The sequence below is a fragment of the Ammodytes marinus genome (assembly GCF_949987685.1).
Source record: "Ammodytes marinus genome assembly, chromosome: 6".
NCBI classification, from domain to species: domain Eukaryota; kingdom Metazoa; phylum Chordata; class Actinopteri; order Uranoscopiformes; family Ammodytidae; genus Ammodytes; species Ammodytes marinus.
In genome coordinates, this window is record NC_137235.1 from 19176544 (window position 1) to 19204451 (window position 27908).

General features: G+C 41.1%; 1 protein-coding gene across 1 annotated transcript; it reads left to right on the forward strand.

Moving 5' to 3' along the window:
• The first annotated feature begins 3375 nt into the window (after positions 1 to 3375).
• Positions 3376 to 27882, forward strand: LOC307251392 (sphingosine kinase 1-like). Its single transcript, XM_080028757.1, has 5 exons — positions 3376 to 3840; positions 15069 to 15218; positions 17485 to 17579; positions 18241 to 18356; positions 25571 to 27882. The coding sequence occupies exons 1-5, from the start codon at positions 3426 to 3428 to the stop codon at positions 26457 to 26459; spliced, it is 1665 nt and encodes a 554-aa protein (XP_079884883.1). The 5' UTR covers positions 3376 to 3425; the 3' UTR covers positions 26460 to 27882.
• The last annotated feature ends 26 nt before the right edge of the window (positions 27883 to 27908 follow it).

The window sequence follows — 27908 nt, forward strand, 5'->3', positions numbered from 1 at the left end:
TTCTGCCCTGTATTTGGCTCCATCCATCTTCCCATCAAGTTTGACCAGCTTCCCTGTCCCTGCTGAAGAAAAGCATCACCACAGCATGATGCTGCCATCATGTCTTACGGTGGGGATGGTGTGTTCAGGGTGATGTGCAATGTTAGTTTTACGCCACACATAGCGTTTAACATTCAGGCCAACAACTTCAATTTTGGTCTCATCTGACTTATAAGACACATGGCTTGTGGCAAGGGTTAGAGCAGGGGTGTCCAAACTACGGCCCGCGGGCCAACTGCGGCCCGCGGGCCGCTTTTTATTGGCCCGCGGCCGATTTTAAAAATATAATGCAATATGGCCCTTTAAATTTTTTTTTTTTTTTGCATTTCTTAGCTAACCCACTAGTGCAGGGGTGTCAAAACTGATTGATTGGCCCTTGGCACATTTTAAAAATATAATGTAATATGGCCCTTTTAATTTTTAAATAATCTAAATGCACTCATTATATTACAGAGAAATATGTCCCATAAAAGAAAAAGAGCACCAAGGCCATCCCAGAGGACCCTGCATAATATTTTAATTTAAATTAATATTATTATGGAAAATCCATGTGTCCTTCTCCAATAGCTTCTAATTCATCTGACACAGTGTTTACATTTTTTTTCATACAACATTCTTCAGCTGTAGCCTCTTAATTTCCCTCTCAAAGTGCACCAGATTCATGCATTTCACTTTAAAAACTTTAAAAAATCTCCCGGGGGGGCATACCCCCGGACCCCCCTTGGAGGGGCGGGATCTCAGCTGGCTACTATTTTCACCAAGTTGGACATTAGACGTAAAAGCAGAAAACACTGGGTGTATCAATGGCATTTAACAAGAGGGGGGATGTATCTTTTTAATGTGCAAGTAAAGTGTTGCCGTGAAGGAGGATTACAATTTACGAAGACACTATGAAACTAAACATCAGAGCAGCTACATGTCCTGATAAATGTGTTATTTTTGCAAAGTGGCCCGGCCCTTGGTAGATTTTTCTGTATGTGGCCCTCAGTGAAAAAAGTTTGGACACCCCTGGGTTAGAGGAAGGTGCTCTGATCAGATGAGACAAAAATTGAAGTTGTTGGCATGAATGCATGATGGTGTGTTAGCAAACTAACACTGAACATCTGTTGGAGTCTGCAAAAGACTTGTGACTGGGGTTGAGGTTCACCTTCCAGCGGGACAACTAGCCTAAACATACAGCCAGATCTAGAATGGAATGGTTTACACCAGGGCTATTCAATTAGTTTTGAATGGGGGCCGGTTGGTGGAAATTATCCAAAATGAGGGGCCGGAAAAAAATGCCTAAAATTGATGAGCATCACATCAATAGCTACATATACTGTAAAACACTACACCGATATAGGAGTGCATATATTGTCTTTATTTTATCAAATAGAGTTCACCAGTTTATCAAAAATAATCCCTATTTGATTAACATAGGCTGCCTGTTGTTTAAGTGTTTAACAATCTTATCAGTTCAGGAAAACACAATAGGTTAACTCTTCAACAGCTTATCAAAATACATAGAAATAAATGTACTCTAAGTGCAACAGCTTGTCAAAATACAGGTAGGCCTAGGTTTACTAAGAGTGCAACAGCTTATCAAAAAACATAGAAATAAATGTAGGCAACTCTAAGTGCAACACCTTACACTACAGTGTTTTCCCCCCAAAATGTGTTTGTCAAGGGGTCACTGTCCAGGGTCATGGGATTGAGGTTCACCTTCCAGCAGGACAACTAGCCTAAACATACAGCCAGATCTAGAATGGAATGGTTACACCAAATGCATGTGTTGAATGGCCCAGTCAAAGTCCAGACCTAAATCCAATTGAGAATATCTGGAAAGACTTGTAAATTGCTGTTCACAAATGCTCTCCATCCATTGTGACGCTGAATCTGAAGCTCAAACTATTTTGCAAAGAAGAATGGGCAAAAACGTCATTATCTAGATGTGCAAAGCTGGTAGAAACATACCCCAAAAGGCTTGCAGCTGTAATTGCAGCGATAGGTGGTTTTATAAAGTACGGGCTGAATACTTATGCACGCCACACTTTTCAGTTTTTTATTTAAAAAATATCTATATTTCATTTTCATTCGACTTCACAAGAATGTGCCACTGTGTTGGTTTATCACATAAAATCCCAATAAAATAAATTTACGTGTGTGGTTGTAACGTGAGGGGACACAATGTGAAAAAGTTCAAGGGTACTATGAATACTTTTGTAAGGCACTGTATATATTTGACTATGGTGATTATGAAGTTATCTCATTGTACCCTAGAGGGCAGTATAGTATCTGTTTTCGTGGGACAGAACAATTGAACAGTAAAGTTAAACGTAAACTGCAGGCAAGTAGAGATGCATCAAGCCACCAGAAGACACCGGAGATACCAACAACAAGTAGGATTAATTTAGCTGTTATGATTTCCAAATTAAAAGTCTGAATTGGTCCATTGACATTCAGAGGATTATGACAGTACAGTATGCTTGGAGTAGTAGGCTATATAGATACCTAAACATTTCTGGTTAGAAATGTACAATTAAATCATAATGACTTGTTTTGTGACACTAAAATAAACATTTGTTGTGTGCTCATGATAAAAGAGAGTGTTGAAGAATAGTGTATAAAGATGAATGGAAAATACATGTAGAATACACAGGATAAATAGATTGGTAATATGGGATACACACACGCACACACACACACACACACACGCACACAAACACACACACACACACACACACACACACACACACACACACACACACACACACACACACACACACACACACACACACACAAACACACACACACACAAATATATAATATATGAACTCAAAATAACAGTATAAACAGACACTCACCTACAACTGTTTAATTTGTGTCCAAATAAGGCAATAAATGATTATTTTACAGTAATAATTTTCGAATACCATATACTCCTAACAAATCAAAAGGTCTCAAGAAAATTGTCAAACATTGTCTTCTGCTCACTCATAGCCTACAGTAGTCCTATGCGCTGCATAATTGTAAATGTAGCCTACCTGTTTAAGAGATAGATTATTTACAAAGTTCTAAATGCTGTTTTAAAGCCTACAATTTGTATTTGTTTTAATAGGCCAGAACGTTTTTTTATATGAATGTAAAAATACTGTAATATAACACTCACCCCTTGGTAGCAACAAACACCTTGTAGGTGGGAGAGAGCCTTTAATTGTAGCTCTTATTTTGAAATGTAACCGGATGTGGTGCGTTTGCCTCTATTAAACTTGACACCGGTCCGAGCAGCTGGCTGCGGTCTAGTCATCTCCACTTTGCTCGCACCATCCAGGCGGGTAGCAATGTGAGAGTGTGGCTGCTGCATTCTCCCGGACCCCCTGCGTCTCGGTCTCCTCCGTCCGCTCAGGATGGATCAGAGAATAAATATGTTTGACCGCGACACCGGCATGGACCTGTACGGGGAATTCACGCGCACTGTTAACCGAAAAGTAACGTGTGCCGTGAGCTTGACCGAGAGGGACCTCACCATCCAGAGGCTCACCTCGGCACCTGTAGGGAGGAACAAGGTAGTGCTCAGCCTGAAGGACTGCGTCGGGTGTCGGGCTTACCGGGAAGATGACAACGCGGACCCGGCAGCGTACCTGTCCGCCTACTTCTACCCTCTCAAACGGAGGTGGATGAGCTCCGGAGTTTCGCGGCAGAGAGTGGAGCAGTGCTTTCGTCTCGCCGCCCTCCAGGACCCACGCGCTAACCTGGAGGAAGCGGAGAAGTGGGCACGCGCTGTCAGAAAACGCTCTGCCCGGCAACAGTACCTAAGAGACGGTGAGTGTAATTAGTTAGACACACGAGGGAGCTCTCTCCATAAAGTCACACTACATTTGGCAAGACGTTAAAACTAACGTCAGATCTATTTATGAAGGGAAAGTGTGTGAAGATGCAAACATAAGGCTAGTTCAAGTCATTCTGTAGCCTAGTTTGTGGTTAAAAAAATAGACCTAAAAGCACAGTATGCTCGCTACTGCACAATCAGGCTTTTGTCCTACAGCTTTTCTTTTAAACAGATATTGGCAAAAATATTTTATTGTAGACTTTTTATTTGTAGGCTACCTTGACATGCTTTTAGGCCTATATCCTATGCCTACTTATGTTCTCCATGTTTAGGCTATCATGTAGGCTAGGCTGTAGCCTATGTTTAATGAGTGCACCACCATCAGACCACAGCAACAAGCTGCTATGGGTTATGGCAATTAACCTGATTCTTATTCCAATTCGGATAGGCTATAGACTAAGGTAACAAAGACTTCAGTAGATCTTAGCTTAGGAACCTTAGGCCTACAACATGGGGCCTCAATGTTTGGCATGCAGATCTTGAAGACTATCAGTCCAGTAGGCTATAGGCTATATTGTGTACACTTAATAATAATGGCAAGAAGGTATTTTCTGGTTTATTCTCATATCAGTTGTCCATGAAGCTGATTTTGCCCTACAGCTATTAGGTAGGCTAAGTTAACAGGAATAAAATAGGTAAAAAACAATGGTTGGTGTGACGTGTCGAGTCACATTTCAGTAACTTCACTCTACAAACAAACCATTTCATTATAAAAGACACCTGAGAAACGTGAGCTAATATTACAGCTATTGTGTTCATGTAATGCCAAGAGGTATAATTACTCCAGTGGGAAACATTCTATAATTGGAGATCTCTCAAGATAAATTATTGTATTATTTGTCCTCCTCACCAAGCTGCTCTGGCCTCCTTTATGAAGAGAATAATAAAATACAGTATTTTTTGCCTCACACAAACTCCACCCACAAACACACACACAAACCCACACACAGACGTACTATCACTGGCACTGACCCAGATAGCATTTTCCCATTTGCACAAATATATTTTTAACAAGACAAAATATGCTGCAATTCATTACGGCCCGTCTTTGTCAGTAAAAGGAAAGAGAATACTTTTTGCAACTCAAGTAGGCTATCATTTGCTTAGGAACACATTTTGAGTCCGCTGCCTGGAGCTGAACATGAGACACTGACCTAACAAGTTATATACCTTGGAACTGAGAACCAGGCACAAAGATGTTTCACCTGCTCTGCATGTAATGCACACTTACCTCCACCCAGATAATCCAGACTTAAAAACAAGCAAACTTTTTATTTGCTTTTGAGAATTAAATAGAATCCTTACATTGATAGCACGTAAAGTAATTAACAACTTAAATCTATAGAAACTGGTTGAAGTGCACCAAGTCAAACAGACCCAGAAGTGCTGATCAAAAAAGTGGGCTGCTTATGTTTGTACTTCAGGGCTACCTGCTGAAGTGTCAAATTTCTGAGCATTTTCTTGGTCAGTAGCATTTCTAACCTTATTCAGACTCCAGGGGTATCTCTGGAATGTGAGGACAGGATTCCTGGTCTAAAAAGCAGCATACATTGAGTTACTCATTAAGCCTGAGGCCTTGTAAACCACACTTAATCATGTTCAGGAGCTCTGCATCCAAAACATTTGTCTAAGGAGGTCAGTGCTGCTTGTCTGACCTCAACATCAATATTGTGTCATAGATGTCGTTTCGTTTGTACTCACAGAATTGCTCACAACTGACCTATTTTCTCCAAGTCCATTTACCTCCGACAGGTAGAGGCCTGCTGTAGTGTAGGTGTAATGTGAAATCCACGTCTGTTTCAAAACACTGCCTGAGAGAGAATCATAGCACCCTTGTATTAAGTGTCCAGTATAACATAGGCTGCTATATATTCTTGCTCTAGCGTTATTCCAGGCAGATTTGTTAACTAAGAGGCCATCTCTCTTATTTTCATCGTTATACCACTGGGTTAGCAATAGCCGTAGGCTATAGGCATTATGTTTTCTGGTTGTCTGTCTGTCCGTCAATAAGTACGTACAGCTTTAGATTTTGGAGGTGAAAGGTCAAGGAAATGATCTCGCTTATTGTGAGCGCAATATCTCTTAAGAACTCTGCAGGATTTTCTTAAAAGTTTGCACAAATGTGGACTCTGACTCATTAGATTTTGGAGCACCACTGTACTTTCCCCGTTCAATTATTGTACAGTATGTGAGAGGGAATTTTGGGTCTTTAGTTGTAATATTAATGGTAAAGATTAATAGTTCATATATGCCTATCTTGTGTATCTGTCTCACATACTCTAGGTCAGCCTTGGAGCCTGTTAGGAGACACTTAGGTCAGTTGTATAGATAAAGTCTCATCTCCTTCTACTCCAGAATGTTATGGTTCACTGTGTTCAGCTCTGAACCAAAACATTGGTACGCTTGGTGCCCGAGCCGGAGAGGTGTTAGAGATAGCGCCAGGTTAAAACACAGCTCTAAGCATGTGTGTCATAATTGAAGTGCAAGTCACGAGAGTTGCAGTCCGGTTCTCCTTGGCCAAGTCTGTAATAAATATTGCTTCATAATTCATCCAAGTCTCCTGAAATATTCTTCCACCTGAGTTGACCTCCAACCTTAAAAGAACTTCCTTCACAGTATGTATATATTATATACAGTATATAGTATATATTTAAAATTTCCCCTCAATATATGGTCATCGTGCACATATAATGCTGAAATACAAACAGGTGATGGGTAACTTTTGCACATGCTTCTCTGCTCTTTTAGGTGACAGTGTCAATCCCTTTTGCAGTCCGATTTCATGTTCATAGCATCAATATTAGTTTGCATGATATAAAGTGTGTCCAACTCAACCACAGACTTGTTATTTTCTCGCAGGAAGAGAACTTCTGCTGTCTGTCTACTCTTTGGGTCAGGCAACTGTTAACTGAAGAGGACATACGCATCAGTCTTTGTTGGCGATAGTTCTTGGCATATGAGAGCCTTGACTCAAGTCTCATGAATTTCATCCCGGCTCTAACAATTAAAATCGACAGTTAAGATGCATTGACAAGTATTTCCTAAATAGTATTGACCCTGTGTTAATCAATATCAATAAGTGGATTTAGACCAGCTGTGGACAGCGACAGCATTATCAGTATCATGAGTCAGGCGATGGCAGCAGGCAGGGAGGTTACTACGTATATTGATTATTTCAATCGCTCTGGCTTATTTCAGGCTTGAGCACTCGATTAATTAATCGGGGTTACCCATTATTCATCTTGACACGAAGCACCCAGCCGATACAGGCTTCTTGGTACTGTAGTCCAGCATTTTTTATTTTGAAGGAAGTTAATCTAGTTCAAACACAGTAACATTCACAATGTGTAGCCCTTGTTATACCTCCAGATCAAGTTAATTAATATTGCTGACATAGTGGCTAAATGTCTTATAGGTTCATTTATTACGATAAGTATTTATATAACCATGAATGAAAAAATAAAGGCCCTCGTTCAAAAATGAGGTTGTAGTTAAAGTTTGAAACCATGGAAACAGCCTTGATAGAAAGTCAGATAAGTAGCACCCAATTCAACATTCTCAGGGGGACCAGCTTGACTCCTTTTAAAAGCCCTCTCTCAGCCAGCCAAAGCTATTACACATTACATCTGGCCGAGACAGAGTTGAAGCTGGGACAATCGTTTGTGAGCTCAGTTAACAAAAGGTCATACATGCAACCAAAACCGAGGAGGTTTATGTTAAAAGGATAGTTCAGTATTTTAAAAGTGGGGTTGTATGAGGTACTTAGGCATAGTTAGCGTGTTACATTATGGAGATGGCGATCAGCACAGTCACTATAAAGTCAGCCTTGTACCACGTTGCTGAGGAGTCCAGAAGAAAACCCCTTTTTCTCCACATAAATAAATGCTAACCAAAAACCTATACATCAGTTCAATTGTACACTAAACTGAGAACCCAAAAATCATCACTAAAGGAAAAGCAATCATCAATCACCCTCATGCTTTCAATGGGTTCTGATGAACTTTAACTGTAGCTGCTCTCTGCTTGTGTAATGCATAAAATAATCGATTTGACAGATACTGACTCACTGTAAGCAGATTTCCTCATTTATATGGGGGAGAGGGGGAGATATCAGTGTATATGTGCGCATGCTTGCTGGTGGTTTAGCATAGGCTTTTCAACATCCAATATTCACAGTTTCTTTTGAAAATGCTTCTCTAATTCATAATACAGTAGTTGTCTCTCTTGCTGCTGCAGTAGATAAGGAAAAAAGACTTGATATGATCGGATTACGATCATTTTCAGCACAGTCCCGTATGCACTCTACTCTTGATTATTAAAGGTGATTGTGTGTGTGTGTCTGTGTCAGTGAAGTCAGACAGCAATGGTAACCGTCCAATCCCTGAGGACTGCTACTCATTGAGATGCTGCAATAGAGCTTAATGTGCTGTTAAGATCTCTCGAGATTCAGCCTCTCTGGGGCCTCATAGCAGCTCTGTGTCTGTAATGACAGCATCCCTCTCTCTTTGTCACCATGAACAGAACTAAATGACTTAGAATATATCGGTAAAATATGCCAAGATACACTCCAGCCTGAACCCTATTAAACTGGAGGATGACTTAATGTACACATTACGCCGACGAGCATATAATGCGTTCGGTGCTCACCCATCCTGCTATTCTCAGAAAATGGCCTCTCAAGTCATTCTGTGATACGCCGACAACAACAACAACCACTAATTGTGCCTTCAGCCCACTGAGCAGCTGGATCACCTCTGAGAAAGTCTGTCTTAGCCTGGTAAAAGAACATGTGGTTGCGGGTTTTTTATGGTGGGAAGTCCATTTCCTGCATACGCTGGCACACGGCATGTATTATATACATTTAGCTGTTTGCTGTAATTTCATGTCATGCTCTCATGTCTCATGTTTTTATTTAAAATTGACAATTGGTTGCAGGAAGTCAACACAAAATCCAACCAGAGCTTGTTGCCATCTGAGCTGACGTTAGTTAAGTTTAAGCTCCAGTTCCCACCACAAGGAAGAATGAACTAAACTAAATTACTGGAAATACAAAAATGACAGACTTTCGGAAAGTTAGTTTTCATGCTGCAACGTAACCTCCCCCTCCCTAATCTGACCCTGCAGCCCAAAATACCCAAATGGTAGCGACAGACGGTGGTTACATCCTTTCTCTGCCTTCCTGACCTTTCTCTCACAACCCGGGCATCTGTTTATTATAACAATAGCATAAGCAAGTAGTTGACAGACAGCGCAGGAAGATTTTAATAAAAACCTCAATGTCGTAAACTCTCTGAGTCTCCTAATATAGAGCTACAGCCAACAAACACCACCACCACCACCACCACCTCCTCCTCCTCCTCCTCCTCCTCCTCCTCCTCCCTCCACACCCTTTGTGGTTCTGGCTCAGCAGAAATGTGTTGTGTGCTCGAGCAGCTTCCCTCTCTTTCATTCACAGACAGCTCCATGGACGATAGTTATCACCTCACTGCACCTAAAAGTTACTGCGGATGGGTACGGTGAGGTAAAGAGAGGTTACTTGAGGTGATTCAGCTGTAAACAAATCGTATAGTACAGCCATTATCAGACATTTTATCAAAGGATTGGAAATGAATGGCACTCTCAAATTGATTGACAGGTGTTTAATACAGGCGTTAAAACAGACGTAAAACATTTATTTATGATCAGATGAGTAACACAGAAAATCAAACCAAATCCTTGAATGATATCTAAATGCACTTGCTATTTAAATGGTACAATTGATTACTGATAGCATCTTTATCCAGTAGTTTTAGTAGTATAGTATTTTTAAATAATAGTAGGATTAGTGTTTTGAGAACATTAATCATTATGGTATAGGACACAATGGAGGGTCTACTAGCATCAGTTAGTATTATTATTATTATTATTATTATTATACTATGAGTACTACAAATATTATTCTTAACCTTTATTTATACAGGTATATTATTCTGTTCTTATACTTTATATTTTGTTGGGTAGTTTAATATGTTACGATTAGTCATATTTGTATAATAATTAGAACTTATTTTATGTAAAAACGTGTAGCTGTCAAATAGATGCAGCTGTATAAAAAAAAATAGTAAAATATTTTCCTCTGCAATGAGGTGAAATAGATGTACAACATAGCTTATAAATGGAAATACGCAAGTAAAGATAAGTGTTTGATCATTTGTAATGTGTAAATGTAGCTACTTAAGGTAGTTACATTCCACTGCTAAATTTTATTTCAAATTAAACTCGACCCTAATAAACACTTAGAAGACTGCACTTTTAATCACACTAGCTATCAGCAGCGCTCAAAGACAATAAAAAGTATCCTTAATAATATGCTCAGTGGGCAAGAGCCTTGAAACTTTGACTTGCAGTTATGTTTGGATCCAAACCTCAAAGCTCCAAATAAAACAAGGTACCATGAATGATATGAGGAGGTTAAGAACTGAACCTGTAATCATGATGGACACATCCCAAACATAGTAGAGGTACATGTAGAGGCGGGGGACTGCACTGCTATCAGAGGATAGACTGACATTATCTTCAAAAAAGATATCTTGGTTTTCAGAAATTCAGCACAACTGGCTGGATTTAGATACTCAGAGTTGAAGGATGACATGGCAGCGACATTAAATCACAGTTGAAGTGGTGTCATGCAATATTAAAGCAAATAATGTATGTCATAGTTTGCGTGTTTTTAAGCACTTGTCAGCTTTTCAGCTTTCACAGAATGTGACACAGCCTATGCCCTTGACTGGCCTGCGACAAAGCTCACATTTAGTAGATTGCGATTGGACATTTCTCTCGTATTACAGGGGACAGGGAGGGGCTAAGTACCAGCCATGCTAATTCCTTTAATGTGCATACTGGATGCTCTCCTAATGGGTGTTGGTGAAGGCTTATAGCCCACATCACCAATGAGCAGCAGTCTCCAGTTATGGCACAAAGCTGTAAATTGTATCAGTACTACTACTACTGCATTTGAATAACAACTGTAAATGTAATTTGCCAGTGATGGTTGCTTCGTTTGTTTGCCATGTTGTCGACAATTCTGTAGTTCATTGTTTTAAAATCTGGTCTCATGGATTTGACATCAACGAGGAATAAGAGTATGTCTTATCCTTCCAAACACAGAGGTAGAAATGTCCTGTTATGTCCCCTCTCCTTAAAAAGCAAGCGTTTTTATCAAGATTACCACTTCTTCTCTTAGTCACAGATGGTAAATGCTTCGTCATGCTTCACTGCTGCTGATTGGGAACTGATTTGAAGGAAGTTGAGTAAGATAAGATAGTATGACTGACGTTTACACAGGTCATCTCACTGAGTCAGTGCGAGTTGTTGAAGAGAGAGGGACCATGTTTTTTTACATATTGAGGAATCGACATGCTGAGTAACGTTTGCATTTTTCTCATGTAAAATATGGACACCAATAAATACAAAATGCTGTGAAAATATAATTGCATTTTAGATTATGCAAACAAAAATATATGAAAATGCATTCAAGGATAATTGGAATATGTTAATCCGAAGTCTACAGTTAGAGTTTCTTCTCTGTGTCTGGTCAATAGAAGCCGACGTCTCGTCAGACAACGCCGAGAAAGCTGTTTATTCTCAGACTCTATAAACACCCAGATAGCTATTATAGGGAACCTCGCCGGAAAGTGTGTGTTTTTTTCCGGCTCCTGGGTTTTTCCCCTTTCATTTAGACTGTCATTTCCTATGGCGAAGACCTCTGTAGTGATTATTCCATTAAGATCTGGGACAATTCCCATGCTCTTGGTTTGAAATGAGCAGATGAGACGCGTGTTATCACAGATCAAGTGAACCTAGTGGAGATGAGGAGTGGAACGTTGTTTCCGTTGTTGTTTTTTTCTCTTTTTAAGCCAGAACAGTGATTCAGTTGCTCCCTTATCTGCAGTGGTGTCCTCCACTTAGATTGTAATTGACTTGTTCTTTGTCCAGGTAATTATGCCTGTCTGCAGCTCCGACATCACTGCTTGACGTATAGTTTGGTTCAGTTTACAAACTCATTACGGAGCAGTAACAGACTCCGACAAGATTGGATGAAAAGAAAAGCACATTTGAACTCATATGTCCATCAGTGGCCATGCATATTTTTATCACATGACTATCAGGAATACACCCATCCGTATGTAAACAAACCAATTACTCTATTTGCTCTCATAATATACCAGCAATCCTTTCTGAAGTATACCAGCCTCCATTCTCTTAAAAAAATCCACCGCAGGATGTTCAGGGTGATGGATGATGTCTGATGTGATAGACTGAGGAGGGTTTTAAACACATGTTTTCTCTATGTTTCTGTGGATTCCCCGAGCACCCCATTAGATTTATGTCATGCTTTGGCTCCGAGCCGAGACGTCGCTGTAGCCGAGCTAATGACAGAGGAGGAAACCCCGAGCGTGGACGGACAGAGACGAGGAGATAGATAGTGCCCTCAGGAATGTTTTGAGAAGGGGAGGGGTGGCACACAGGAAGTGGCATGGGAGTGGATTTTTAGCCAACGAGGTCTGAGTGGGTGCTGCTGCTGCCGGGGCACACAGACAGCGAGGTCAGGGCCTGCGCTGCCAGTTGTCAGGACAGCTGATTCATGAGGACACTTGTGTGGCTCCCCCCTCAGGGCTAAAGTCGTTAAGGTCTCGAGTTGACTGCATAGAAAGCAATACAAACTCAAGGGTAGTACATTGTAAAGATCTATGCAACCCACACATTTTGTTACATCAATCATCTTTGAAGGGACTATCTTTACCACCGGCCTCTTAATGATAGGGTTCATATATACGATTCGAAACAAAGCTCATTTAGCTTTCAGGTGCCCAGGCTTAGAATCGTCTTTAACTTGCTGGTGTCATTATTTTGTAAACACTACTGCTGTTAATGAGCCAGTGATGGAGAATTTTCTGAACTCCAAAAATGTAATACATAACACACATTTCTGACACCTGCCCTCTTTTTATTTATATTTTCTTACAATATTGGTTATTATTTGTGAAAACTTACCTTTTATTGCCCTTTTTCACATAGTCAAATATTATTATTTTTAGGTCTCGCAGCACATAACTCAGAAGTGTGAAAAAAAATAAATAAAAAAAATACCACCCATTGTTGTACAAACCCTTTTTGAAAAGGTAAAATTCAGTTTTGAATGAACATTTCGGTGAAGATCTAAGCACCAACATTTTTATACAGTGAGAATGAATAGTTGACAGTGTACAATACATAATTAATTTTTATAGTCTAAACATGATCTGAAATACGGGTGTCATTTTATGCCACTCCCTACTGTCTTTTCCAACCCTCCCAGTTCAAACTGGATTAGTGTCTAAACCCCATGTCAACATGAACAGCATTATACAGTTATAGAAAAAAGGATGGATAGATGATAGATCTCCATGTATTAATTAATTAAATAATTAATATAACACAGTTATTTGATATGTGAACTCTCGTATGTAACATAGAAATGACAAAGAAAACATTTAAAAACATATTGTACTACAGAACAGTTTATGTTGTATTAAACTGCATTACCTTTAGCCAGGTATATCTTATTTTGGAGGGAAAAGGTTATATAAATAATACATTGGCAGCTGCCTGTGTGCCAAGATGAAAGCAGCCTTTCAGTTGCATGCAGGATTATCACAGAACAAAAAGGCTAAGACGCTAATGACAAGTTAATCTCAGGTGAAACTCCAGTGAGAATGGTGAACAAGAAAGGTGCGTTAACGGGCGAACATATTTCTGACCCGTTCCACTGCATTCTAGGGGCATCGCGGTGACACCCGTGGATGTTCAGTATCCATGAGATTAGTCTATTCACTCTATTGTTACTCATCCGTCAGCTGTCAAACGTGTTTGGTAGGCTTGCCTCCCTTCACGCGTAAAGTATTTTGATCCTTCAAAAAACCCAGCAGACGGTAAACAAAGGGAGATCCCCGTCTGCGGTGTTTCATTGCCCATCACTTTGTTTGGTGTGTGTGTTTGTGTGTTGACAAGATGTGACGGGAGCGCTTTGATTCTACAATATAATTAGTTTTAGCTACCTGGGAAATGTTCCCGCAGCTGCAGCTTGTGAAATGTGCCTGAAGACTTCCTGTCACTTTTTCTTCTTTCAAAGCTGAGACATTATACAACCAAATTATACACATATTTTAATGGAGGGAGGGGAAATTGATAGGTAGGTTGATCTTAATTTAAAGGGAGGTGAAGAATGTTTATCTTACATATTTCCTACAGTAATCCACAGTGTTTCTAATCCTCCTCAGATGCTGAGGGACAGGAAAAACTAGCTTCTTCCAGTTCCTCCCTTATTTGGCCCAAGGCTGCGGCTCTGAGCGACTGTAATCTTCAGACTGTTTTAAAAAGATTTAGGATATCTGTGATGTAAGATCTTCTTGAATCTGTTTGATCCCAAAGAGATTTTGAACTCTCCTTTGCATCAACCCTCCAGTTAAAAGTGTACCAAAGAAGCTGCTGCTTCTGCATTAGTGATCACACAATCAACTGTGGGTCAAGACATGTGTCAAATATAAGCTAATGATCTACATTATGACAGGAGGGAACATACACATAGAATTGTTTAGTCGTGGGATATAAAATGGTACTATGTGAGGGTTTCCTTCACAGACATTTTAACATCACTATGTTGTCTTGTAGTGCGGTGGTTCCTTCCTTTTGTAGAATATATTCAATACAGCACCACCAGAAAACCTGTTCTTCTGTTGAAATCAGATTTTTACAAACATAATGTAAAGATGAAACATAATTTTCTGTACCTGAGATAAGGAGGGGTGGGGGATAAAACAAATCAGGCAAAAAAAACCTTGTGTGCTGACAAAAAAATCTGGTGTTAATAAAAAAGCCTAGGCTCTGTGAACACCCATGTTGCTAGCTAGAGATTTTCACTGATTTTTGACAATAAGTGTTTTTGACAACAAGCTTTCTCCAGAATGGCTGACTCCACCTTTTGAACGTGAATCTTACAGGGTTTCAAAATCAGTATGAACTTGTTTCAAATTCTGCCGGCAGACTTAGAACTATTCTAAGATGTTACAGTATGAAAGCTTTATTATTCCTTTCTCTTTTTCCAGTGCAGTCGTCCATAACTTTTCTCTTCCGTCCACTGCAGGTCTGTTGATGTGTGAGTCGTCTGGCCCGCGCCGGATGATGCTGCTGGTGAACCCACAGAGCGGGAAAGGACAGGCGCTCACCCTCTACAACAACCATATCCAAAGAATACTCAACGAGGCAGGAGTCCCACATACTCTGGTTATCACCGGTGAGTGAGAGGTGCAACTACATGCCACACAGAGATATGCCAAACTGCACAAGTATAATGTGTTTAAGTCTGCTCACACAATTCCAAAGCAGTATTTTTATATTTTTTGCGACTGTTTCCCTGATTAACCCTCATAACATTTTAATTGCATCTGATGCACTCAGGAATGTGTGGACTGCAGGATAAACTGGAAGGTGGCCATATGATATATTTAATACATACCTGTCCGTGACCGTAACAAGTAAATGCAGTCAAAGAAGGTGTTATGTTCCTGGACAAATTCATAGCTTTGCATTAGTCATTTTAGTTGCGCGATCGACAAACAAATGAATGCACCTTAACTGATGGAAAAATAGGATGTTTGAAAATGCATCGCAGCACACGCATTATAGATCTCTCTTGTACAGACACAGTAACTTGATCAAAGTGTCACATCCCGCCTAAAAAATACACAAAGCAGCTAAAGTTCAGTAAAGGACAACCAAACACACTCACCATCACACAATCATACACACAGCTCAGCAAAGGCCACACTAACAACAGTGCTAACACATCCCCTCCATGTCCAAGCATCCCTCCTCTGGTTTAAATCCTTTTTGGGTTTTCATGCTGATCAACTGCCTCTGACCCATATGCATGCAGAGCCCTTATGTAATAAATATGTGCCAGACACATATGAATAAAAACATGTCCATGATTACAGTAACACACAGATTTGCACAAAATCCCCTATTTTCACATCATTGGATTTGATATAATCTCCCGTATTAATGTGCTCATGATCTACACTGGGTGTTAATGATTACACAATACTCACTCAAACCAGGACATAGAGATGCTCTCTTCATTTCAGTTATTCAGTGGATTTAAGAGAAATTCCTTTTTTTTTTCAAATGTTTTTACTAAGTAGTTTCACCCCCCTGCTGAGGTTTGTTCCTAAATCAGTGCAGTGTCAGATGAGAGACAGAGAAAAGAGAGCAGACAGAGAGAGAGCAGCACAGGAAAGCAGACTTATGAGAAGTCATCTCGCTGCCGCTGCTGCGCTGGAAGCACTTTATGCTTTTTGACAAGTTAATCCTGGAGAATACATACAACAGATTTCCCCAAAATCTACATGAAAGAAGAATGACTTCTGAAAGAGAAATAACCACAGTTACAGACGATCTCTTCGATAGATAGACTTCTAAAATACAACCTTCACTGAAATCTCTGCCCTAGATGAAAGAGGCCTCAGTTAAAGAGTATTCATATTTTTGATCTTTAAATGCGGCCTAGTTATTCCTCAACAATCCTCATTGAGCCCCACAGTTGGATAATGGCTGCAGTCTTTAATGCTTTGAATTGATAGTATGTATAATTTTTACACACACGCACGCACGCGCGTGCACACACACACACGTGTACTAAAACTGAATATTCTAAAGATAATCCATTAATTATTAGTGTATGCTTTCCCGTAGAGATTTTTGCGTGTTCAACCGACGTGCTCTGGAACACTCCATCCATAGTATATGCAAGCAATTATTAGAATTAACTTGTTACATGTGTACCAATAAAATACTTTTTTTTTAAGATTTTTTTTTGGCATTTTTATGCTTTATTGATAGTGTAGAGACAGAGTTGAAATGGGGCAGAGAGGGGAGTGACATGCAGAGAACGACCGCGGACTGGAATCGAACCCGGTTCCGCTGCTGGCCGAGGCCCATGGGGGGACGCCCTACCAACTGAGCTAAGGGCGCCCCCTATCCAAAGAACTTTGATCGGGAATTCCACCTTAAGAAGAAGCAGGCCCTGGCACCAAAGCCCCACTTCATCAAATTGCTCAGCCAGTGATTAATTTGACCGAGTGCTCCTGGGTAATTTAGTTATCCTGAACTAATTGGCAGCGCTGCTGAAGCTTCTTTAAAGACAACATATCAGATTTCCCTCGACACGAGAGAGGAAAAAAGTTCTGGGGCTCTGCCACATGAGATCTTTACATTCTGTGTTTGCCATGGTTTATATAAGACATACGTATTAGTGACATGAGTAACCCGAGCTGCTGATATCAAACACCTGTGGAAATGTCCTTTGGCAATACACTGATTGTCCATCACACTTCCATTAGAACTGTCCCTGACCTCTAACCTCTCTGAGGAAGCTGAAAGCAATACTCTGAGTATCCTACTCTAGATTTCTCATACAGGAAAAACACACCTGCATGAACACACTCTTTAAATATATATGTGTGTGTGTGTGTGTGTGTGTTTGCGTGTGTGCTTTGCAGAGCGGCAGAACCACGCCCGAGAGCTGGCTAGGGAGGCCGACCTGTCCCAGTGGGACGCTTTAGTCATCATGTCCGGAGATGGACTTCTGTTTGAGGTAAAGAGAGCCATGTACAAATGCACTAAATCTGCATGTTTGTATTTTTTCAGATTTTTTAATGTCTTAATTTACTTCTCACAAGGTTTTTGCAAAGTAGGTGATTCATCAACTGGTCCTCATTGACGTCATTATAGAAATAAAAAGAAAGAATAGTATTTTTTATGTTTTCAGTTATTCAGTGTTGCATAGCATGGCTCGCATGTGTTCATTTATGAGAGTGAAAGTGAAAATATTACATTTCTAAAAATGAACAACTCATTTAATAGTCAAGATGAAAATTAATGAGAAACTCAATTACATTTTGTTAAAAAAGATACAAAAATGTAATATATCTTGTGGATTTTGACAGTTTATGCCTCAGGGTCATTAGAAGACGTGCAATTAAATACAATATTTCTCTGAGATATTTGGAGTCTTTTGTTAGCAGAATGTTTGGAGAGAAAGTGGTTTATATTATTCAAAGGTTTTAACGCAAGTGGTACGAGAACTTTTAAAAAATTGTCATAATTATGATAATTAAATTAGTAAATATCCTATTAAAAAAAGTTAACAAGGCAAGAGTCTATTTCTGTAGCAGCAGCTAGAAAACACTAACTGGCCTAATTAGTGTTTTCTATCTATCCGGCTGATCATAACTGATTTTTCTGATTCTTGTCAGGTAATCAATGGTCTGCTGGAGAGACCAGACTGGGAGGAGGCCATCCGGACTCCGCTGGGGATTCTTCCAGGTGGATCGGGCAACGCCTTAGCTGCATCCATTCATCACTACTCTGGGTGAGCCACACAGAAAAACCTTAATTCAACCAATCATCTGCTCTCTGAGTTGATCAAGCCTGCACACACACATCACTTCTGACTGGGTGAAGTGACTATTGATTTGCTGTAATAGAGCTTCAATAATCAATTGATCGACAGAAAACGAATTGGCCTCTATTTTGATAATCGTCTAGTCATTTGAGTCTTTGGAATGGTAGTAATTGTTCGTGTTTTGGGCCATTGATGGAGTAAAAAAAATACATTTGAAAACAACACTGGTTTGTGTAAAATAAAAGGCCTTTTCACTTTTTTCTGACTTTTTATAGAACAAATGATAAATTAATTATCAATAAATTAATTGTCAATAATGAGAATAATCTTTGCAGTCCTATGCTGTTTATACGAATAATAACAGTGTTTTAGCCTTTTGAAAATATTTGAATTTTAAAATTACTGTCATGACATACAACAACTCCCAAGAAATAATTTTGACCAGTTAGCTTTGACTTTCAAGTGTGTGCATACAGTATGTACACACTGCATGCAGATAAATCCAGTTTAAATCAGATTACGTAATGTGAAGCTTCAGCCAAACTGCTCCAAAAGTATCATCTCATCCCCCATCAGGCAGAGCGTCCTGTGCTATATGACGGACCGGACCAGAAACAGGAAACTGATTTAGCTGTCAATAAGAGAAGCTCTCTCCAGTTTTATTCTCATGTGCAGAATGTAAAGTTGAGGCTCTGCGGACATGGACATGCTTTATTTATTTGCCATAAATCCCTTGAGTCTGGTTTGCTTCACTGGAGCCTCCAGTACTCATGGTGCCAACTGTCAACTGTATATAAATATATTAATAATTTTTTTTAATTGTTTTATTGGAACCTCCAGAAACAAATTATTGGTGAAAAATGTAATGATTTCCCAATTGGATTCAGTGTTTGTTTTTTTATTATTATTGAAAACGTTTCCTTGGTTTGTAGCTTAGCCTCAGACGCCCATGGGCAAATGCACTTAACTCATCTATTAATAATTAATGATTGGATGAGATCATTCAACCATAACAATGAACAGAGAGGAGAAGTTGAAGAACAGGAAGAAAAAGGACTAACGACTGAACAAAGAAACTACCTATATTATAAGAGAAGCTGATCAGATGGTGGCTGAAATCTCCTCCTCGTTCACTGTTTCACTATTTCCTGTATAACAGGTGCTCAGTAGTTAGCTCTGTAGTGAGCAGTACATTCATCATTCACTGTAGAGTTGCATTAATATTTGCATTGCACTGAAACTAAATGGAAGTCTTTAAAAATAGTGCACAACAAAATAAAAAAATTACTGATTGTGACCACGGCTCAATATTATTATTATAGAGACTGACTGTTGTCTGACCAAAACATTGCAAGGTAACGCAAAACATATTACGAAAGGAACACAATAAAATAATTGTCTCTAATAATAGCTTTGAGTTGTGTGTGAACACACAGTAAGGGTCTACAGTTATGCTAGCAGCTCTGTGAGGCTAATGTAACTGACAGCATTGCTTTGAGCTAAATGCTAACCTCAGCAAGTGATGCCAATTTAGCGTGTTTTCTTGTTTTTTCTAGATTTAGCCATTTTAAGACAAGCCTGCAATATATTTTTTTTAAAGCACCTGTCAACAACTTTAGCTACTTGTGTAATTATTTGGAACTGCAGCAACATGAAATCAGACAAAGCACTTGCGCTGATCTGTCTTCACCAAAGAGCTCCATTCATCACTTCCACTGCATCTGCCAATCAGCTTCTCATCAAACAATGGTCCTGCATCCAGAGCGGCAGCAACAATGACAGGAAGGGACCAGACTCTGTATTGTTTCCTCTCCTCTCACCCTCCCGGGGCATCCAGAAAATATCTCTCTCACTCTCTGTCTGTCCTGCATTGGCCCTGGCTGGCCAGAGTGTATTTGGTATTATTCCCAGCTGAATGTAGGGTTCACAGAGGCTGCGTTGATCAAACAAGTGACGAGTTAGAATGTATCTGGTATTATGCAATGCAGTGAACAGGTTCGCTGAGTTAGGGTTTAATGTGTTTCTGTACACAAACATGATGAGCATGAGACAGCAATGATGGTTTTCTGAAGTGACAGGTTCAGACACTTTGACGTGAGTGAGAGTCTCCCTCCCCTGGTGGTTTACAGATACTGCATAAGAAGCTTAAAATACATTGACAGGCTCTGGAGATATAAGGAGCTTATTTTTATCAGGTTTATCAGGTACACATATTTGAAGGTAATGCATTCCATGAAACAGTCCTGTTAGTGATCCAGCCTTTAAGAGGGCTATAATATTCAGTCTTACTTGAAGGTGTGCCCACACGCGCGTAACGCGCCTAAAATGTTGCTTGATAATTTTGTGTCAAAAATGGTTCTATAATAATATATTAATAAGATAATTTATTTCCCCTAATCAACCATGGCTGCGATCAGACCCGACACAACAGCGTGCATGTCCGCACAAAAACAACAACAACACGGCCAACAACTGTGTCAAAAGACAAATAAACAGCAACTGAACAGCACAAATAGCCCAGCATTAAAACAGCATTGCATATTCACGCCGCTCGGAAATGCACACAAACAGCAAGGCAGCAACATAACAAACGCATTTAGCAGCCTTGTGTGCACGGCGGCACAAAATAAAGGCAAGTAGCCAACATTACCCTACCTGGCTGTGACATGGGACCATGGCTGGCGTAGATATAAACATTGGTGCTTCGCTGTACTTGTCGTGAAAGTTCCCCGGACATAGCCGTCATGTTTGGGTTCATAGTATTGAGGCGCTAACCGCACACAACCGGGTGAGTTAACTAATGCTATCCAGCGCTAACTTGGTTTATCGGCTAAAGCACAGCCGCACATATTCACTGAATTAACCAGGAAGTCCATTCTCCTGGTTCACTTTCCCCACGTCTTCTATTCCCGAGCGGCTGTCATACAGCACCAGCCGCCCTCAAATACATTTTCCTCCTCGGTGTTTCTCAGCCTCTGTGTACACTGTTCTCCGACCGTGCAGGTGACGCCGGGTCATGCTCCAAGCTTATTGGCTAAAGGCTCATTTATGCTCTACGTTAGATACGCATACGGATACAGACGGAGCCTTCTGTCCGTACTCTGCGTACATTACGTGCGTATTTCTGCACGTATCCTGCAAGCTTGCGGATGCTTACCAAACGGACAGAACGGAGCATTACTACAGAAGATCACGGGGGGCGCATAGCCAACAGTTCACTTTCACTTACTGTACATTTGTTTACAAACACAAACGAAAGACATTATACTTTAGAAAAGGTCTTAACTTTTGAGGAGAGGTTTGTGTGAGTTAGTACGAAATTACATACACATTTATATATCTATGAAGTTACACGGCCGGGGCACAGGGACAGACAACTACAACAGAGCAGCATGAGCGGGGATCGCACGGGGAAGAATGTCAGCTAGACTAGACGGCAGGCTGTCAGCTAGACGGCAGGCTGACGGCAGCAATAAAGAAGTACCGGAGGTCCGTGCGAGACTAGTTTGTTTGACATGTCGTGATTGATGTCCTCAGACCCCGCTGTCTATAATACAGCCTCTAGTTAAGCCTCTTTCATTGCTACGGTAGTATATCGCTAAAGCTGTTTCTTCCATGGACCTATTATAAAATATGTATTCCAGTTAATTCACTGTTTGACTCTTCTTCTTCCTATTTGAGTAACTTTTTACTCTGAGCGGCGATGCTGCCCACTAATGGTTGATTTGTTAAATGTCCATTCCAACATAAAGGACGCATGGAAGTATGAGGGCAGTGACGGATATAACGTTGTAAACGTACGTCTCTATTTACGCACGGGATTGGAGCATAGAGTAGCCTTAACCCGGTTAAGCGTCATGCGTATGGAGCGTAAAAAGTTCAATATTTTGAACTCCGCGCGTAGGTATAAATATTTTATAATAGGTCCATGGAAGAAACAGCTTTAGCGATATAGGTCTACTACTGTAGCGATGGAAGAGGCTAAACAAGAGGCTGTATTATAGACAGCGGGGGTCTGTGAGGACATTAATCACGACATGCCAAACAAACTAGTCTCGCACGGACCTCCGGCACTTCTCTATTGCTGCCGTCAGCCTGCCGTCTTGCTGACATTCTTCCCCGTGCGATCCCCGCTCATGCTGCTCTGTTGTAGTTGTATGTCCCTGTGCCCCGGCCGTGTAACTTCATAGATAGATAAATGTGTATGTAATTTCGTACCAACTCACAAAAACCTCTCCTCAAAAGTTAAGACATTTTCTAAAGTATTATGTCTTTCGTTTGTGTTTGTAAACAAATGTACAGAAAGTTAACTGTTGGCTATGCGCCCCCGTGATCTTCGGTAGTAATGCTCCGTTCTGTCCGTTTGGTACGCATCTGCAAGCTTGCAGGATACGTGCAGAAATCATAGATAGTATAATAAATACAGACGTGATGTACGCAGAGTACGGACAGAAGGCTCCGTCCGTATCCGTATGCGTATATAACGTAGAGCATAAATGCGCCTAAAGGCTCATTTATGCTCTACGTTACATACGCATACGGATAAAGGCTCAGTTATGCTCCAATTCCGTGCGTAAATAGAGACGTACGTTTACAACGTTATATCCGTCAATGCCCTCATACTTCCATGCGTCCTTTATGTTGGAATCGACATTTAACAAATCAACCATTAGTGGGCAGCAGCGCCGCTCAGAGTAAAAAGTGACTCAAATAGGAAGAAGAAGAGTCAAACAGTCGAATCAACTGGAATAAATAGTTTATAATAGGTCCATGGAAGAAACAGCTTTAGCGATATAGGCCTACTACCGTAGCGATGGAAGAGGCTAAACTAGAGGCTGTATTATAGACAGCGGGGGTCTGTGAGGACGTCACTTTTCTATTGCTGCCGTCAGCCTCCCGTCTAGCTGACATTCTTCACCGTGCGATCCCCGCTCATGCTGCTCTGTTTTTAGTTGTATGTCTCTGTGCCCCGGCCGTGTAACTTCATAGATAGATAAATGTGTATGTAATTGTGTACCAACTAATAAAAACCTCTCCTCAAAAGTTAAGACATTTTCTAAAGTATTATGTCTTTCGTTTGTGTTTGTAAACAAATGTTTACAAATGTCCATCCTTATCCGTATGCGTATGTAACGTAGAGCATAAATGAGCCTTGAGGATGGAGCCTTCTGTCCGTACTCTGCGTACATTACGTCCGTAATTCTGCACGTATCTTGCAAGCTTGCGGATGCGTACCACACGGACAGAACGGAGCATTACTACCGAAGATCACGGGGGGCGCATAGCCAACAGTTCACTTTCACTTACTGTACATTTGTTTACAAACACAAACGAAAGACATAATACTTTAGAAAATGTCTTAACTTTTGAGGAGAGGTTTTTATGAGTTGGTACAAAATTACATACACATTTATCTATCTATGAAGTTACACGGCCGGGGCACAGAGACATACAACTACAACAGAGCAGCATGAGCGGGGATCGCACGGGGAAGAATGTCAGCTAGACGGGAGGCTGACGGCAGCAATAGAGAAGTGATGTCCTCACAGACCCCCGCTGTCTATAATACAGCCTCTAGTTTAGCCTCTTCCATCGCTACGGTAGTAGGCCTATATCGCTAAAGCTGTTTCTTCCATGGACCTATTATAAACTATTTATTCCTTGATTCGACTGTTTGACTCTTCTTCTTCCTATTTGAGTAACTTTTTACTCTGAGCGGCGCTGCTGCCCACTAATGGTTGATTTGTTAAATGTCGATTCCAACATAAAGGACGCATGGAAGTATGAGGGCATTGACGGATATAACGTTGTAAACGTACGTCTCTATTTACGCACGGAATTGGAGCATAACTGAGCCTTAACACGTTTGGTGTGGGCTGTTGATTCGATTGTAGGATAATTTTGGAGGCTGCAATTTCTGTGATGTTAGCATTTAGCTTAAAGCAATGCTGTGTCTGAAATACAACTTCTCAGTAGAACCAGTTTGGAGACTCGTATGTATCCAGTTCTGTCAAACAAACAGTGGAGTAAAAAAAAACATATTTCTGTCCGTAATGTACTAGTAGAATATATAAAGTAACACCGGTGTACCTCAGCACTGTAGCCTACTTGAGTAAAATGTACTCTCAGTTGTTACTGATCCCAGCTGTGGAGGCGGAAAATCAATTTATTTCTTGACCTTTTTGGCCGACAATGATTAGAAAGAAAACGTTGCCGGCCAAATGTAGATGAGACTGTTTGAATAGTCGCTCTGGTGAATGAATTCAGGATGATGAATATGGAGATGTCTGCGCCAGGGCCACAGCCAGCAAGGTCCACTGAGATGTCCACTGCTCACTGTAATTGGCTGTGGGTGGTAACAGCAGGCGTGTGTTTGTGTGAGAAAGGGGTGTTAGCGTGACCTTCCACCCCTGTCACCACTCTCCCAGATGGGGTTGTCTTTGTTGTCTGACTGGCCTGTCATGTCTAAAGGCCGATAAGCTGATTCCATCCAACCTTTCTTTGTTTCATGGGATGGAAAACTTAATATTTGAGTTTTGGGCACATTTGAGATTGCACAAAGCAAATTTAAAGATGCTACCTTACTTTACTGGAAGTTATGATATTTCACCATTTCGTCTCTAAAAGATCCATCGATAAAGAAAATAATAACAATCATTAGTCGGAGCCCTCGACTGATGTTCACTTTGGATCTGATGCGACTGTTTGATTATAGCTGGTGCTGCTTTAAAGACGAGCTCTCCCACTTCTATGTTGGAAGCTGTAGGCCTAAACACAACCTGTCACACATTTCAAGTGCATTTGGTCGGAAATATTGACTAAAAGTTCCATGAAGTGGAAGTCGTTCTGTGTTTTGTTTTAGTTTTTACCGGCTGCAGCAGAATAAGCAAATGTATAGCCAAATAATTATTTGTTTCCACCTTTATAAATGTATCTAAATATATTTTCATTGATCCATCTATGTACGTAGGTATCTGTCTATCGATAAAAAAGGGCAAAGTATTGTTTAAGGTTTTTAATTTGATATATCAATTTTCTATACTAAATCAATATAATGTTGGCAGTGCACATAGACACACTGTTATTTAGAGCATGCACACATTCAATAGCACCATGAAAGAGAAAAAACTTGAGAGTTTATAATGAATTCTCTCCTCTCTCCTGTGTTTTTGTTGCTGCAGTGCCTCGGCGGTGTCCAGTGAGGAGCTCCTGCTCAGCTGTGGCTTCCTGCTCTGTAAAGGCCTGGTCTCCCGCATGGACCTGGTCTCCATCCACCTCTCCTCCGGCCCTCGCATCTTCTCCTTCCTCTCTCTGGCCTGGGGCTTCGTGGCCGACGTGGACATAGAGAGTGAGAAGTATCGCCACGCTGGAGCGGCACGCTTCACCGTCGGCACGCTGGTGAGGCTGGCCTCCCTCCGCGTCTACAAGGGCAGGCTGGCCTACCTGCCTGTTACCGAGGACCAAGACAACGAGAAGGGCTCCGGAAACAGCGTGACACTGCATTGCACCAATCAGGTGTCCCCCCAGGATCCAGCCCAGTTGCCACGACGACCGTCCAGAGACTCTCCTTGCCAGAACACCTTCCACAACTCCTGCCACTCCAACAACTCCCTCAAAGTGAGGAGGACGGAGAGCACGCCTCCCCGAAGCGCTGCCAAGACGCTGAGCGGCCCGCCCGACAACCTGCTAGTGCCTCTGGACCAGCCGCTGCCTAGCGACTGGGTGGTGGTGCAGGAGGAAGACTTTGTCCTCATGCTGGCCATGTACCAGTCACACCTGGCCGAGGACCTGCACGCAGCACCGGCCTCCACCCCCAACGATGGCGCCATCCATCTCTTCTATGTCAGAGCGGGGATATCTCGCGGCGCGCTGCTGAGGCTCTTCCTAGCCATGGAAAAGGGCACGCATCTGGCTACCAACTGTCAACATCTGGTGCACGCTAAGGTGCGGGCGCTCAGGCTGGAGCCGTACGCACCCAAAGGGACGATAACGGTCGATGGAGAAGTGGTGGAATATGGGCCGTTGCAAGCCGAGGTACACAGAGGCCTGGCTAGATTAATCACTGGATGAAATGAAGCGGCCCTTCTGTTATAATAAACTCATTTCAGCATTTGAAAGAATCAGAAAATGCTACAGAAGCAAAGCAATGGACTCAATGACTGTTATCTGCGATGTTAGCTCTCTATCCCTCTCTCTACGTTACGGAGTAAAATCATGTTTCAGTAGAAAACTTGTCGTATGATGAACAATTTAAAGAAAAAAACAAAAACACATTCAGACATGCGTTTTTATGTTTTAATTTTATTTAATCTCCGTGGGGGGAGTGAATTCATCATTGTCTTTGCCTCCAGCTGACACATCAGCCTGTATTACAGGATCTAATGCAACAGCAAAGGGGTTGGATTTATGCTTTCGTGCAGTAGTTTACGTTGGAGACTGTGTTGTGTGTTTTTGAGCGTGTTTGTGTGTGAGAGATGCAGTAAATGTTATCAGGCTTTGCGATTGTTTATTGAACACATAGAACCTCAAACACTCAATGAAGTTCAGTCTTTTACTTGAAATCTTTTGGTCAGTCTGGGACGACGGCGCTCATAAACTCTAACGTCGCTGAGTGACGGGATGCCAGCTTCCTGTTTGTGTAGAATTAAAACAAAATGACAAAACACTAATAATATTTACATTTACTTTGCATGTCTGTTTTCTGATCAGAGGATGTTAGTGTGTGCCTTGTTGGACTAGTTGCCTTAGAGTCACTGGCTCCATTTCCTAAACAAACCATGCTAACTTAATGTCACCTGCGAACAGATTCATGTGTAGATCTTATATTGTGTTCTCATATAAAGAGACAGAACAAGTCTGGGTTGGGTGAATGCCAAGAGAATGTGACCTGCCTGTAATGTTTGGTGGATGAGGGATAATTCTATGGGCTTGACCTAGTCACCTTAGTTCCAGTGAACTTGAACTTGCTGAATCACCTACGAGTTTAGCAGCAGTTAGTTAAGAAAAATAAGTCCATTGAGACGAGGGGGGGAAATTCAGCTTAATCAAAGTAAATCACAACACTGAAAACAGAATGAATCACGGATTGATAAATACAGTTGCTCCTGTAACTCCGATGGATGTGGATGTTTAAGTGCCTCCACTGTCGTCTTTCTCCTCTGCTTTCATCCATCCATCCACAGCTTTAACCATCCCAGGCTGTGTTTCTGGCTTATCACACACACACACACACACACACACACACACACACACACACACACACACACACACACACACACACACACACACACACACACACACACACACAGTGCGACATTTGTTTATCATCACTAGGTGTCCTTACCACTGGAAATTATGAATGAAGGCAGGAAGGTTATTGTGATCCAAAGGTCTTCAGGGTTCTTTTTCATTTATTTGTCAAAAATCTGATCTTGAAACAAAGAGGCTTAACATCAGACTTTTATTGTCTGAGTCCCAGTGTCTGAGATTCTGACTGGTCATGAAGTTGGTTAAAACAGT